The 16,618-nt window shown below is 43.5% G+C and overlaps 1 protein-coding gene across 8 annotated transcripts in view; it reads left to right on the top strand.

The window, feature by feature from the left end:
* The window catches only part of LOC113892965 (schwannomin-interacting protein 1), an 883,273-nt gene extending 873,785 nt beyond the window's left edge, over window positions 1-9,488 (top strand). For 7 of the 8 annotated variants that reach the window (XM_027542502.1, XM_027542518.1, XM_027542543.1 and 4 more), the window contains 4 exons: window positions 189-386; window positions 1,311-1,434; window positions 3,963-4,056; window positions 8,849-9,488. In XM_027542502.1, the coding sequence (XP_027398303.1) occupies window positions 189-386; window positions 1,311-1,434; window positions 3,963-4,056; window positions 8,849-8,900 (468 nt within the window). In that variant the 3' untranslated portion in view covers window positions 8,901-9,488. The remainder of the gene's footprint in view (window positions 1-188; window positions 387-1,310; window positions 1,435-3,962; window positions 4,057-8,848) is intronic. The other variant, XM_027542552.1, reaches the window with a different exon arrangement.
* The last annotated feature ends 7,130 nt before the right edge of the window (window positions 9,489-16,618 follow it).

The raw sequence follows: 16,618 nt of genomic DNA, 5'->3' as shown, positions 1-16,618 counted from the left end.
TAATGGTAAATAAATAATCATTCAATAAAAGTTATTTGTGATTGGTACAGATCAAATCAAGAGTTGAGTTGTGTTGATGGAGCGGACTCTTGGCCGCTCTGAGAGAGGGCTCAGGGAAGGCTATAGTCCATCTCCAAAGGTGGTACCCAGCACACAAAGCTCAGGTGCTGCTTTTTTTCCCTTCACAGAGCAAACAGAGCTCTTCCTATTCAGATAGAGACACTACTGAAGAAGAATCCGAATCCCTGGATGACATGGATTTCCTCACAAGGCAAAAGAAATTGCAAGCCGAAGCCAAAATGGCCCTTGCCATGGCCAAACCAATGGCCAAAATGCAAGTAGAAGTGGAAAAACAGAACAGGAAAAAGTCTCCCGTCGCTGATCTCGTAAGCAGCAAGCGCTGAAACGCAACTGACTGAGGGCTTGCATGCCGTGGTTGGCTGGCGAGTGTTGGCTGCAAAAGGTTGAGGCTGTCTCAGTCCTTTCCCAGAGTTATGCAAACTTGGGTTTCTAGAAGGCACTGTGTAAAACGTCATTGAGAAATATTTAAGTCTGTTTCTTTTTCCTTCCTACTGTATCACAGAAGGATGCATAAGCTACAGATTTCACAAACGTAAACTTTGCTCCCCATTCATATCTACTCTGTTTTCGGGGCAGTATTAGCTGTTGTGAGAATATTTTAATTCCTTTAAAGCAGTCTCAGTTTAAGAACCCATTGCTGTGGCAAACTCACTATTGCTTTAACTCTTTGTTCCTACTGTTTAGTGAAGACAGTATGATAGAGTGGACAAAGGTCCTGACCTTTGGAGCTTAAGACGAGCCCTGCCATCCATCTACTGTGGGGCTCTGGGCAAGTCTCAGTTTTCTTATCTGCAAAATGGGGATAATAATAACACCTGTGTCAGAGCATGATTGTGAGAATTCAGTGGAAAAAGTGTTCAAAGCACTTGGCACAGTGCTTGTAGTATGCTATAAATTAATAAATAATGGATCATAATAATTTAATCTATGTAACTGATACTGCTTGAGCTCCCTGGTAATTCATTTGTGGATCTAATTATTGACTCTAAGTTGTAGACCAGTCCAAAGGCATTTGATTTGAGTAGTGTCCCATTATGATGCTGATAACATTTGAGAATGTGTGAGGTGTGAATGGAGGGCCTTGCATTGGAAAAGTCAGACAGGGAAAGCTTTTCAGTGAGGACCCTGAAGTGGGTGAATGAAGGTGGGTTTTTTAGGAGGAAACTCGGTCCTGTATTCAGTGTGCTTACTGCTCTGCTCTCATCTGTTTCTTCCCTTTGTGTCTTCAGCTGCCACACTTGCCTCATATAAGTGAATGCTTGATGAAAAGAAGTTTAAAGCCCACTGACCTGAGAGACATGACTCTTGGGCAGCTACAAGTGATAGTCAATGATCTCCATTCCCAGATAGAAAGTAAGTGTGAGACACTCTGGCAAATGGGATATGATTGTTAAATATCATGGGATATCACGTTTCCTTGGGGCCCTCTTTGCCCTTGCAAGGAAAGGAAGAGAATCGACGCTCTCTTTTTTCCTTTGATTTGTGACTATAAAATGTTGAGAAACTTTAAGACTTTTTCAAGATTCACAGAGATTAAGGGTCCTTTTTATTCATCTGAAATCCCCAGCTTTTAGCACAGTGCCTGGCATATAGTTGGCTTACAACACCTGTTTGTAGAACACAATTTAGTAGGCCCAGGTCTTTTATTATATTTATATATATTTGTATATGTATTATACGAATACAATTATATGCTCAGCTTTATTGGTATGTACATTTATTTTAGCTCATCAGATCCAAAACAGCTTATGTTGTGGGACTTCAGGTGGAAAGTGTATAGGACTGATAGGTGAAAATTTTAGGGTGAGAAGGAGTGGGCCTTTTACCCCCAGAGTAAAGAAGGACCTCTGCCGGAAATGTGCTGGGAGTTGTGGTGAGTGAGTGGCATTCACTCAGCTGGTTGTGCAGAGAAGGGCACGTGCTGGGCCAGTAACAGAGAGAGCTCAATCACTGGGGCATCTTGCTGAGTCCAGATGAACTCTCGAGCACTCCAGCCTTGAAACATATGAGTCCATAAAGTCCATTGCTGATAGATTAAAACCACCTAAAAGACATGCCAACCCAATGCAAACCAACTATAAAAAAGCATTTGGGAACCAAGTGGGGAAATTTGAACACTGACTAAATGTTTTATTAAAGATGTATTGACTTATTCAGGTACAATAAAGGCATTATGGTTATGTTAATTTTTTTAAAAAGCCCTGTCTTTAGAGATGCATACTGAAGCATTTATGTATGAAACAATAGGATGTCTGAAACTCACTTTAAAATGACCTCACTGGAGAAGGGGAGAAAGGTCAGTTACAACTGGCCAGGAGTTGATTATTTTTGAAGCTGATTGGATGCATAGGGCAAGGGGATTCATTAAACAAGTCTCTTTGCTTTTGTATCACTTTGAAAATGTCCATAATAAAAAATTTTAAACTTCATAATAGAAAAGACATTCCCATGCACTATGCCAGTATAGAAAGCTGCCCTAAGAACTCACTAGAAAAATAAAATGCGCAGTGGCAATTTAATACCTTCAGTATTTTGGGGAGGTGGGGCAATCACACCAGGCAGCATGAGGGATCTTAGTTCCCCGAGGGATCACTCACAGCCACAGCAGTGCAAGCACAGAGTCTTAACTTCTTAACCCAATACCTTCAGTATTTTAAAATCAAAAGAAAAGATTCACATTTTAATTAGGAAACCATAGATTCATAGGATTTTTTTTGAAGTTCTACTACATTTTCATTTTCATTGAGAATAAATTACTAGGAGTATTTTTCTTTCAAGGATTTAAAAGGCTTTCTGATCTCTTACCATCGAAATAGCTTCCTTAGACTTTTAAATAATAACATTGCCAGCTAGTCCTTTTCAGGAGTACAGGAAGTTTTAGATTTCTTTGTATGATTTTTTTTCCTCCTTTTTAAAATTGGAAACAAATCTGAACTAAAGGCAGGTAAATGCATCATTTCAGATCTGAATCCAGCGTTTTCAAGGAGGACCTTGCTGAGTACCCTCTTCCTTTCTTTTGTTGCTGGGCCTAGAGCTCTTGCCAAATGAATGCTCTCCCCACATGTGCATGTGTTCAGACCCAGAAGCTTTTGTTCTAAGTCAGTATGAGGGGAAAAAGCAAGAAGCAGCCCCGGGCTTGTTTATATTTTCCAATGGCAGAAGCCAGATTAACCCAGTGCACAGATTTCAGGAAGACTAGCCATGTTTCCATCTATTTTATTCCCAGTATAAATCCTAAGGAGTCTTTTCCTCAGCACCTGTTGTCTGGAGACCAGGGGTTATTTCTTCAGGTCCTTCGTATTTCATTCTCCCACATCTTTAGATATTACTCTTTCTTTGAACAGCCTGCACGTTGAGCTGCTCCTCCTCGTGGCCCCAGGTAACCTTGGAGCATCCTCGGGCCCCTCCCTCTCCAGCTGGGCATCTTATGTGGTGCCCATCAGGTGTGGCAGCCCCTCCAGCTCTCAGTGTGGCTGGAGCCCCCTGAAGATGAACAGTGGAAAACTCAACATGCCCCAGACTTTTACACTCACGTATCTTCAAAATAAAACCCCGCTTCTTCTAACGAGCTACTTTCCTAACAGCTAACCACTTCTTTTCCCACTTTAATGTGAATGTAACTGGATTTACTTCATACTCCTTTTCTTCCAACACTTCTGTAAGTAGGCAAACTAGTACTCTCAAATGGGTGACTTCTCCTGAGCTTCTGAGAAACTAATGAGAACCCTAACATTTCAGCAAAAATACTTTCTTCCTGTGTTTAGCTGTTTGTATATATGTGTGTGTGTATATGGTACACATACAGTGGTCCATACGTAGTTTCATATCCTGACTTTGTTGCAGCTTTATCTATTTCTATTGCTCTCCTTCCTTTGCCCCAGGCTTGAATGAAGAGCTGGTCCAGCTGCTCCTTATCCGAGATGAGCTGCACACGGAGCAGGACGCCATGCTGGTGGACATCGAGGACTTGACCAGGTCAGTGGGGCTTCACCCTTCCCAAAAAGGAAAGAAGCCCGGGATGATTAGAAGCTTAAGAATTAAGGCAGGAGTGAGGTGGTGCTGGTGGTAAAGAAACTGCCTACCAACACGGGAGATGAGGGTTTGATCCCTGGGTCGGGAAGATCCCCTGGGGAGTTGTCCCTAAGCCCTTCCATGCTGGCATGTTTCCAGCACATGGTGGGTGCCCCCAAGTGGCACTTGCTGTTATCTGACCCAACTCCTGATGACATCTGCCATGCCCAGAAGGCAAGGACCCTGGCATCTTTCCACAGCACCAGTACCACCAGATTGCTCTCACCATGGGGAGACTCCAAGACTTGGGTTTCTAGCTGAGCCTGGCTCCAGGCCCCCTCTCTGTAAAGAGGTGAAGAATGCCTCCTTCCCTGGGGAATAGGGAAACTAGACTAATGCTGGTCAAGATCTTGCATTTCTTTGTCATTTTCTTTGTGGAAACGCCTCTCACAATAAGTATGTGAAGTGCATTAAAAAACTGTGAGCATTCCTACAGTCTTATGACACCTTTTCTGAGTCAGTTTATAGGAAGTCTTTAAGCCGCAAGGCAACAATTACTATTAATCCCAGAAATGGTATTCAGAGAGTAGAGGCTCCCAAAGAAAGAAAGAAAACTGCTTGTCACAATAACATAAGGAATTAACCATGTGATCCAGAACCATCCAAGGGAAGCTTGGCAACATATGTAGTGACAGTGCTCTCAGCATTCAACCACAGGGACCTCTTCTCTGTGTGAGACACTGCGTAAAATATTTTCCCAAATGCAATGTTATAAAAATAGCTCAGGTAGCAAAATAAAGGCTACAGAACTATGTTTAAAGTTTGTTTTTCAAGACCTATGGGCAGCACTCTGTTTTGTATGCTTTGGATGTTATTGCCATTGCTCCTAACAAAAACAAACAAACAAAAAACCAGAAGGTCTTCTCCTACCTTCTTAGCATGTTTGCCTACATCTGAAATAGGGTACCACTCAAATATTGTTACTGCCCCCTACAGATATATTCAGGCACTGCACCAGCAATTGTAAGACACCTCCCTTTTTATTAGGCTAAGAACTTTGCATATAGGGGTTAAGATTATGGGAAATCAGGGGCTTCCCTTGTGGCCCACGGGTAAAGAAATCCACCTGCCAATTCAGGAGACAGGGGTTCAATCCCTGGTCCAGGAGCTTTAGAGCAACTTAGCCGCTGAGCCACATCTGTTGAGCCTCTGCTCTAGAGCCTGTGAGCCGCAATTACTGCAGACCAGTGCCCTAGAGCCCGTGCTCCACAATAAGAGAAGCCACCATGGTGAGAATCCCACACAAGGCAACTAAAGAGTGACCCCTGCTCCCCACAAGTAGAGAAAAGCACATGCAGTAACAAAAGACCCAGCACAGCTAATAAATAAATAAAATTATTAAAAAAAAAAAAGATTATGGGAAATCAGTAGTAAACTGTACAAGGACATGCACCTTCTGAAAAATACATAAACTCTTTCATCAGTTCTGTGACTTGCCAGTGGTAACAGAGGGCAGTTTCTCTGTCCCTCAGAGCAGTGCTGGCATTCCTTGGTGCAAGGAAGACATTCAGAGGCTCCTCCCTCTCCTCGGAATGCTCAGCTGTTACCTGGGTCTGCAGTGTTCTGTGTTTACTCTGCAGATGGTATGATCGTGGGAGACAGGAGGGCAGAACCATGGGGTTTAGAGGAGAGGAGTCACTTATTTAAAGGTGTTGGAGGAACCCTTGAAACAAGAGCAGGTGGGGAGTAGTTTCTATGTCCATTTCTGGCTGCAAAAATATAATTTTTCTCATGGAGCTGGGCGGGGCGGGGAGGGGGGTGGAATCTACATATACTTCAACTTCCCCAAAGGTGGCCATGCCAGAATGTTGCAGCCAGATCCCAGAGACTGAGAGCATGGCTACCAGGAAGCACTGCTCACCTGCTCCCTTTACCTGTCCAGCTCCTACCATTCAGGTGTCAGTTCAGGTCCATGGTTCTCAATTTCAGTTGCACATTGGAATCACCTGGGGAGCTTTTAAAATATTGATGCCTGGGTCTCACTGCCAGAGGTTCTGATTTAACTATTCTGTGAGACAGGGACTTCTCTGTGAGACAGGGACTTCTGTGCATTAGAAGTTTTTTAAAGCTTTCCTGATGACTCCAGTAGGAGTCATCAGGAAAGCCTAATTCGAAAACCACAGGTTTAGATACTTCTTTGAAGTAGTGCTCCCTGAACCCCCAAGACTGGCCTAGGACCCTCTTTGTGCTTCTGGCAGCACAGCATTCCTCCCAAGTGGGGCCTAATCATATTGTGTTACATTTGTTTGCTGTCTCTCCCAGCCTGGCTGTGTTGTTGTTCAGTTGCTATGTCATGTCCAACTCTTTGCGACTCCATAGACTGCAGTACACCAGGCTTCCCTGACCTCTACTGTCTCCCGGAGCTTGCTCAAACTCATGTCCTTTGACTCCATGATGCCATCCAACCATCTCATCCTCTGTCGCCCCCTTGTGCTCCTGCCTTCAATCTTTCCCAGCATCAGGGTCTTTTCCAATGAGTCGGTTCTTCACATCAGGTGGCCAAAGTATTAGATCTTCAGCTTCAGACACAATGTTTATTTTCACTCATTTCAGAGTCCTCAGAGCCTAAGACAGGGGCTGCCAAACACATAGTAAGTCCTCAAAAGTGATTGTTGATGTAAAGGAGTTCTTGTAGGGCTTGCTGCTGCTACTGCTGCTGCTAAGTCGTGTCAGTCGTGTCCGACTCTGTGCGACCCCATAGATGGCAGCCCACCAGGCTCCCCCGTCCCTGGGATTCTCCAGGCAAGAACACTGGAGTGGGTTGCCATTTCCTTCTTGTAGGGCTTGAGTGAAATTAATTCTACTAAAGACTTTCATATAAATAGTTGATGAGAACCTTTTAGTTTTATAAACTGAAACTCTTTCCCTCCTTTGTCTAAAATTTTAATGAAATTCACCCTTGTATGTGTCTCAGAAATAACACCCAACTCTCAATATTTTCTGAAGCTATTCCCTATCTGTTCTTTCCTTGTCTCTCAGAAAACCTCGTGTTGTAGGTTTGCACAACACACTCACACAGAGATACATATTTAAAGCTGCTATAAGAACCATAATTTAATTAGCTACATGGAATCTTAGCCACTGGGTATCAAAATATTTCTTGAGCTGAATTTGTTCAAGTGAGGCCCATGAGCTACTTTATGAAAATAATCAAGATTCTTCTACACACATAAAAAAGATGATCTGCTAAAAGGCATGGTTTTTCTTGGGGATACAGTGCTATTGTTATCTTTTTCCCTAGTCCCTTTAGTGTTCGGTGAATATCAGAATATTATTTGTGGGCTGCTGCATGTGGCAAGGGCACGACTGTCACTTCCCTTTTCTGAAAATATTTGTGGTTTTCTTCCCTGTGCCATAGATGTGAAACATTCTGCATCATTAACACCAGTGAGTTACACTTGATGTCACTGACTACCCAAGTCAAGGCAGTGCACAGAAATTGCCCCCGAACCTTTGATTACAGCTGGAAAGCACAGCATTAGATAACTTTTCTCTTGCCCAATTTTTAATTTCCTAAGATCCTCCTTCAAAACATTTGTTTCTTACAACCTTCAGACCCTACCACTCTCCCAGAAGACGTTTGGTTAGTGCCTATTTGAGTGATGTCAGCAGCTTGGCCATTCCCCTGTCTCCAACTCCACTGGCCAGCTGCTGGGTTGGCCTGCCTTTGGGCTCACAGGCCATGATAGGACTTGATGAGTAAGAAAGTTTACCCAGCCCTGTCCCCACCCTCACTGACACAATCATGCCCTTAGGACTAATTGAGGGGAGGAAGAGTATCAAATATGGGAAATCTTTGCATCCACCAAAGCCTATCATTTGTTCTAAAGACATTACTATCCTTTGTAAGAATGATATTGGATTATTGTATTATTAACAGGGGCCTTGTTAATACTTAAATTTGCATCTTTGTGCATATTTAGATAAAGTAGTCGTGCAGTTAACTTTCTGTCACAATAGCTTGTTCTGACTTTTTCGCTTAGCACTTATTTTCTGTCTGCTGTCTCCTTGTTTGTTGTCTGTTCCTTTCTTGTCTGTTTCCATTGAAATATATGCCCCATGAGAACAAAGAGTTCATTGTCTGCTCACCACCAAATCCCCATCACCAGAAGCAGTGTGCCTGGCACAGAGAAGACCATATTAAACATTTGCTGAATAAATTATCCTAGTTAATTTTCCCTTTTCGTTTTTAAACACAACACTTTTCTTCTCAAAGAAAAATGGCATCTACACGTCTCAGGCTAATCCAGTGACTTACTAGATAAAAGGAATCATACATAGAATGTAAAAATTGAAGGGAATTCCCTGGCAGTCTAGTGGTTAGGACTCCACCCTTTCACTGCTGAGGGCACAGCTTCAGTCCCTGGTTGGACATCTAAGATCCATCACCATCCAAAGTTAGGGACTTCGCTGGTGGTCCAGTGGTTAAAACCGTGCTCCCAATGCAGGGGGGGCCCGGGTTCAATTCCTGGTCAGATCCTGCATGCCAGGCAGCTTGGCCATGAAAAAAAATCAAAAGAAGGCACATTCATTTCAATTAAGTACTGTTTCTTTTTTTTTTTCTTCTCTCTTTTTTTGAATTGAGTACTGTTTCTTGATTCCCGTGATTTAACTATGGAGGATGTTTTAGCTGCCAATGGAAGAGTAGTTTGGATCTTCCTCCTCAGCGCTAAATAATGTGTTATTCATTCCACAGACATGCCGAGAGTCAACAGAAGCACCTGGCCGAGAAAATGCCTGCAAAGTGAAAAGAAGCCATCCAACCAGAGGACAAGCTAGACCTTCTTTTGCTTCTGTGGTTGTAAAAATGCTGTTGCTAAAGGTGGCACAGAAACAAATATCAGTGTTAGTCATTGATAATGTCTGAAGCTTAATGTCCAGTGATTGGCCTTTGCTTCTTAATTTATTTTAATTTTTTTACTGTGCCACTCAATATCAGGCATTTTAATAAAATATTGTTACAAAAAAATGTATAGTACTTACACCACCACAAGTCATGGTTAATCAAAGAGGGTAGTTTTAACTTTATTTTTATTTGTTTAGAGATTATGAGTTGGAGCAGTATTTTACCATTGACTGCTGTCATTCTTCACTGTAGTTTTAAAGAAGAACTGTAAATGACGGTGCTATCCAAGTCAAAAAATACATGCCTGCCTCGTAGTGAAGTTGTAGCTCTCCGTAATATGTATATTTTAATCAGTTTTCAACATTTTGTGAATGTTGACTACCTGAAGTTCATTTTTAGATGTGCTATTAACATTCTGTTGGATTCAGAGGGTTCCTTAAAAGTTTTATGTATAAATATGTAAAATAAAGATTAAAACTTTGTTTCATAGGATATGTCTTTTTGCTCACTAGCAAGCCCTGGCTATATATGTTTGTCTTCACTCTTCCTCAACTGAAATCTCCTACTGGAAGCCTTTATCAGTGAAAAACAAAGGGCTCCAGAGAACAGGCAGTGCAGGGAATTGCCAGGAAGATTGTGGAGTGTTGGGAGCCTGTGTGAGTGTGAGTGTGTGAGTGTGTGTGTGTGTGTGTGTGTGTGGTCCAAAGAAGGCAATATCAACAACATCAGAGCCAGCACGTTCGTCCCTGCTTAAAGTTATCAGTTGTAATTTCAACACTTGTGGCTCAATGGTAAAGAACCTGCCTGCCAGTGCAGGAGACAAGAGATGTGGGTGTGATCCCTGGGTCAGGAAGATCCCCTGGAGAAGGAAATGGCAACCCTCTCCAGTTCTTGCCTGCAGAATCCCATGGACAGAGGAGCCTCTCGGGCTGTAGATCATGGGGTCGCAAAGAATCAGACACTTCTGAAGCAACTAACACATACACACGATTTAATAGCTGCTGGACTTGTCAGAGCCAATGGCTGCATCCAAACCGCATTTGCCGCATGAACAAATGACACCTATATTTACACTTTTCCCAAGGCTAACTGGTGCCATTTTTCACATTTTGATCACTTCTTTTGGCCATGTGAATAAAAATGCCAAGTCTAACGCAATTACAGAGTGTTCCTCAGTAGGTAGAAAGTTTCAGTGGCTCCGACAGTAAAGAATTTGCCTGCAATGCAGGGAGACCCAGGTTCGATCCCTGAGTTGGGAAGATCCCCTGGAGGAGGAGATGGCTACTCGCTCCAATATTCTTGCGTGGAGAATTTTATGGACAGAGGAGCCTGGCGGACTACAGTCCAAAAGGTCACAAAGTGTCAGACACAGCTAAGCGACTAACACACTTCAGAAAATCAATGTCATCAACGAATGTCCATGTAGGTATTAGAGAATCATAAACTAAAGCAGAGATGAGCAGTCAGCATTCCAGAACCACCCACAGACCACCTGTTTTCACTATAAGGTCCATGATATAATCCAAAGATAGAAGGTTAATCCACTGTTTCCGTTTTCCTTTTTTAAAAATATTCTGATAAGTATTAAGTAATTCAGAGTTGCCAGGTTTCAGAGCCTTCTTATTTATTAAAATAGGCCATCTTACATTGAAACACTCATCATTTCTTTGTGGGCCTCAATCAGATTATTTTCATTTGGAATAAAAAAATAATGCAGCCCATAATTATATTTGGTTTTTGAGAGTTGACTGTTGAGTGGAGCAGGGTGCTCACCACTGGGCTGGTGGGTGGAGCCCCAAGTCCTCCCTTCGTCAAGGTCTCTACTAAGCCCCAAAGCCCTGCACTGGCTGTCAGCGCTCCCCTGAGGTGACCCCAGCCCTGAAAATCCAGGCATAGCTGCTGGAGCTTTGCTGCTCCAGCTAGGTGAGGATATTAGTCACTTTGCCAGTGGTTCTCATCTTCAGCAGCGCAGTGGAGTCACTGGGGAACTTCAGAAACCATGGACACCTGCATGCCACCTCCACAGACACTGATTTAATTGGTTCAGGATGTGGCGTGGGCATCAGGATTTATTCAAGTTCCCTTTGTGACACTAATGTTAAGACCCATGGCCTTGAACTTCCTTCTTTTTAGCTTTTCTTAAATTATTTTTAGTATCTATTAAAGTACATTCCTATTAATTTGGAACTCTGGGGGAAAGCCAACCAAGGATGAATGCCACAAAAATGCCTGAGCCCAAGTGAGAGAGGTGCGTGACGAAAACCTCCTACAGCACATCTGCAACCTGAAATCCTGACACTAAAACTCGGCCCACCGAGAAAGACGATCTTCATTTGTTTTAAATCCTTGTCAGAATTGCCCTTTCCAATAAAAATTAGAAGTGAGCTTTCTTTGTCTTAAGCAATGCAGTCTCTCGGCTTGAAATACGTTCTGAAGAAATTCATGGCCTTGAAACCCTTCAGTTGTTTGAAGCCCATAATTATAACTGAAGATCCCCTTACTCGAGAAGGAAGAGGGACTTGCCTGGTGGTCCAGTGGCTTAAACTCTGAGCTGCCAATGCAGGGGGCCCAGGTTCAATCCCTGGCCAGAGAACTAGATTTCAAACGCCCCAGCTAGCACCTGGCATAGCTAAATAAACAAGTAATTAAAAAAAAAAAAGAAGAAGAAGTCAGATTACACCCACAGTTCAGTTAAGTCGCTCAGTCGTGTCCGACTCTGCAACCCCATGAATCACAGCACGCCAGGCCTCCCTGTCCATCACCAACTCCCGGAGTTCACTCAGACTTACATCCACTGAGTCAGTGATGCCTTCCAGCTATCTCATCCTCTGTCATCCCCTTCTCCTCCTGCCCCCAATCCCTCCAAGCATCAGTCTTTTCCAATGAGTCAACTCTTCGCATGAGGTGGCCAAAGTATTGGAGTTTCAGCTTTAGCATCATTCCTTCCAAAGAAATCCCAGGGCTGATCTCCTTCAGAATAGACTGGTTGGATCTCCTTGCAGTCCAAGGGACTCTCAAGAGTCTTCTCCAACACCACAGTTCAAAAGTATCAATTCTTCGGCACTCAGCCTTCTTCACAGTCCAACTCTCACATCCATACATGACCACTGGAAAAACCATAGCCTTGACTAGACGGACCTTTGTTGGCAAAGTAATGTCTCTGCTTTTGAATATGCTGTCTAGGTTGGACATAACTTTCGTTCCAAGGAGTAAGCGTCTTTTAATTTCATGGCTGCAGTCACCATCTGCAGTGATTTTGGAGCCCAAAAAATAAAGTCTGACACTGTTTCCACTGTTTCCCCGGCCCTTCAAAACACTTCTGGGGGCAAAGCCAGCTGAAAATAGAGGAGTTTCACCCACTACCCGAAGACCCTCAAAGGAAATTGTACCAGTGTCCCTGTCACACTTCCCTACCCCTGGTAGAGAGGTCACCAAGTGACTCACCTCCAAGAGGATTCTTTCAAAATTGAGTTTTTCCAGTCCCTTTGCTTTTTCAGCAAGGACTGGGATTATTCCCAAAAGGATTCTCACCTGCTCTAGGTTACCCCTCCATGCATTAGCTAGGACCCTTACTAGTTTACCTGGCTTAGGTAGATGCTAGAATTCCTGACCTAAAAATTGGGCCACCTCTCCTCCCAATTTTAAGAGAAAGAAGTGTAAGGGAGAATGCATGGATTCTGGCGCCAGAGAGACTGGGCACAAGGCTGACTCCACTGTCTTCCCAGTAATTAGACCTTAAGCAAGTCACTAAAGCTTTATGTTATCTTAGTTTACCTCCTGCACATAGGATCTCTTGGGGTTACTCTAAAGATTGAATAAAATAGTCTCCATAAAATAACTGGTACCCAGCGCGTGTGCGCTTTGTCACTCAGTCACGTCTGACTCGTTGCGACCCCTTGGACTGCAGCCTGCGAGGCTCCTCTGTCCGTAGGATTCTCCAGGCAAGAATACTGGAGTGGGTTGCCATTTCCTCCTCCAGGGGATCTTCCTGACCCAGGGATCAAACCTGGGTCTCTTTACATCTCTTGCTTTGGGAGGCAGGTTCTTCACCACTGAGCCACCTGGGAAGCCCACTTTAGAATACAGAGAGCTAATTAAGGTGGGGAAGACTAGGTGAGTCTATTGTAGAGAAGTTCAATTTCTTAAAACAAAATTGGGCCACCCCCCACCCCCAATCTGACTAACACCAATTCATATGTAGAACGAAGGTGTCACTTCCTTGACGCAACTGTTTCTATTACACACACACACACACACACACACACACACACACATACCCACACTTAGGCTCCAAGGATTATCAACTGCTTCCTGAACACAGACTTTTCTGTTTCCTTTTTGAGGGTAGAGGCAAACCCCAGCCATCTTTGAAACGATAGCCCTCAGCACAGAAGAAGGCAGAATCTCTCTTGAAGTGAAATGCTGACCATTGGGACCCGCCATTTCAATGCTTTCACTAATGGGTGTGACCCTACTCTTCCTGATGCCTAACACCCCTCCCCTTAGCTGCGGGAGGAGACCCTTGGCATGACTGTCACTCAGATTTAATCTCACTGCTTTCAAGCTTGAAACCCCCTATCCGGTTGACTCTTCCTTAAGTCCCTCCCTTTTCAAGTTTTGGATCTATGATCCCAAAGACTTTCCTTCCACAGAATGTCATCTCTGCTATCTCTGACAGATAGCCCTCTGGCAGGTAATTCATCTGCTGAAATCCATCCCTCTCCACCATGTTCTTACAGAGAATTACAGAGTTGTAATAGAGTTGTTCCTAGGAAGCAGCTAAACAGACAGAGACTGGTTTCAGACCCACCGTCCCTTTGCATGTAGCTGTGACCGATGCCTGATTTTCACCAGTGGAGTGAAATAAGTATTATGTGTCTTAATTCCAAGCGAGGCTTTGAAGAAGGGCCATCTCTGTGCTTTCTCTCTCCTTGCACCAGCCACAATCCCAAGGACCTAGAGGAAGGCAGAGCCACCATATGGAAGGTGTTGGGGTTCCTGAGTCCACTGAACAAGAGCTGCCTGCTGTAGACTAGGGTTTGCCTCAGATGGTTGCAGAAGTAAGAAACAAACTCTATATTTGAGCCATTATACTGCATTAAATCTCTTTGTCACCCCAACTAGCAGTACCATAGCTGATGCAAGTCCTTAACGAGGACAGCCACAGTCCTTTACGAAAGATCTGGAACACAAACCAGGTCTCTGAAGACAAATTCCATTTTCTTAGTCGCCACACCACACTGCTAGAGGCTCTGCTTCTTCCCTCTAGAAAATCTCTTCTAGGTCAGTGACTAACCCTTTTTCAGTTTATGGACCTCTTCAGTTCAGCTTAAATCCTGTCTCCCAGTCTATATTTTCCTTTAGCCACCAGGACAGAAACCAGATCAGGTCAAAATAAGATTCATCATGAGCAAACAATCAGTTCATGCCAGAAAAAAGAAGCTGGATTTTATTATGGTGTCACAAACATAAATGTTTATCAAGTGACTACGGGAGACTACTTTGGCATCCTCTGGAAAAGCCATGGGTGTCTGCAATCCTCAGCACCACGCTTCAACCATTACCACCCCAGTTGAATTCTGATGCTTAGAAATGCAATTACCTTTTGCACTGACGTTCATTTATTTGTTTCTAAATAGGATATGACATATTCATTATGAGATAGGTTGATGGGTAATGAGTTTTCCAGGATATTTTAATTGAGGCTTATAGTCAGTTGTTGGTATAAATTAGTATTATATTTAATAATTTATGAACTAATGGTCTCTCTCTCTGCTTAGTCGCTCAGTCATGTCCGACTCTTTGCAACCCCCTAGCTGCGCAGAATGAAAAGTCTCAGTCCTCAGAAATAGTCCTTTCATTTCGTAGCTTTGGTAGGAAATGACTTACCAGGACTAATTAGTTTAAGTAACGCTTTGCCATAGCATCCTTCTCTCTGAACATCCCTCTGTTTGAGAACAATGCTCTGCCTGTGTTCATAACGTGGCCCTTGTTTTTAAAACTCCTGAATCCACTGCTCTGCACACTGTATTAACAGCACAAGGTAGAAGAGCAGTACTAACGGTAAAACAGATTTTATTTTCACCCTCCAGACTAGGCATTCAAACTTTCTCGGTGATTATTTACTACCGGAGACTTTTTTCTTTTATATTCAATCAATACCTTATTTGCTTTCTGGCTTTGCAGAAAATAGTGGCATGTATCCTGATTCTGGTAAAGTATAGACAAGGCTGCAAGTGAGTTCTTTAATTTTCTGCCTCATAAAGTTACTTCCTTCCAGATGTCTGTTAGTTCTCAGTAGAAATTACAGTCACTTTGTGAGGGGGCTTTTTAGGTCACAGAGCATCCCCCACGTATTAGAAATGACATTTGAGAGACAACCGTGGGTTCACTTCAGTAGCGATTCAGATGTGAGAGTTCAAGGTGTGGACTCTCACAGGCAACAGAGAGAGAGGACTTTACTATTTATCACAAAGCATCCGTTTCCTCTTTCCAGTAATGTGGACTCTTGTCCCTGCTGCTTAAGAAGGCTGATTTTAAGATGTGTCATTGCCTCAGATGCAAATCAGATTGAGAGCGGGACACCAGGCAACTCTGTCAGGCTAAGTAATTTTTTAAGGGAAGTAATAAACGCCTCAGGAAGAATAATTCCGTGCGGGGATATTTCATATGGGAGAAATAAATCCGACTCCCTGCAGTTCTGGCTAAACTAAGAGTGGGAGGAAAACAGAACATGAGTCTTTTCGGAGTTCCCAAACAGTCTCACCACACTGCAAGTGGGGGGTGCTGGGTCTTCAGAGAGACAGCAGCTTTCACTTCCAGGGCCGAGGCCCAGAGCAGGAAAGGCGAACGTGAGGACAGACAGTGGAAACACCTCAGCGAGCAGCCCAGGGGACAAGGCAGTGTCTACAGACCCCGGCACCTCTGCCGCAGGCCTGCCCACGATGAAACTGTGGCGCTGGAACACATTTGCCCGGCCGTCTCCTGTGGGTGTTTCCTCTGTGAGAGTCAGAGTTAGAGAACTGCCTGGCGTGCCTTGCAGGGGACCTGCAATGTCTCTTGAGGACATTCTTCAGTCTCCACTGGGACTTGGTGAAGCTCAGAGCCAGGCCCACCTGAAGTAGTTCTGAGGCCTAGAAGGGGTTTGGCAATTTAGCAAAGGCCAGCCTTGAAGGAACTGAACTGCTAAGGTTTTCTGAGTTCTATAGGCAATACAGAAACAGTTAAAAGCCTCATCTGCATTTCCTCTACTTTCCAAGCTGATCTGAGGGCTTCTTCCCTCACAAACATTAGGCAAGATTGTATTTGTAAGAGTCACTCAGGAAATACAAATTAATAGGCTTTAAAAAGAAGGGGTCAATCCAACAGTAAAAAATAAAACGTAATAGTTTGAAATTATTCCCCTTTTGACCACACTTGAAGTTTGATGTTCATTTGCCCCTTTCTTTCTTTTTTTTTTACAATAAATTTATTTATTTTAATTGCAGGCTAATTACAATATTGTAGTGGTTTTGCCATACATTGACAGGATTCCGCCACGGGTGTACATCTCTTCCCCATCCTGAACCGCACCCCCCCATCCTCCCTCCCCATCCCATCCCTCTGGGTCATCCCAGTGCA

This window comes from Bos indicus x Bos taurus, chromosome 1 (assembly GCF_003369695.1).
Source record: "Bos indicus x Bos taurus breed Angus x Brahman F1 hybrid chromosome 1, Bos_hybrid_MaternalHap_v2.0, whole genome shotgun sequence".
Lineage (NCBI taxonomy): Eukaryota > Metazoa > Chordata > Mammalia > Artiodactyla > Bovidae > Bos > Bos indicus x Bos taurus.
Note: the sequence above shows the minus strand (reverse complement) of the source record. Positions and strands in the feature narration are given on the sequence as shown.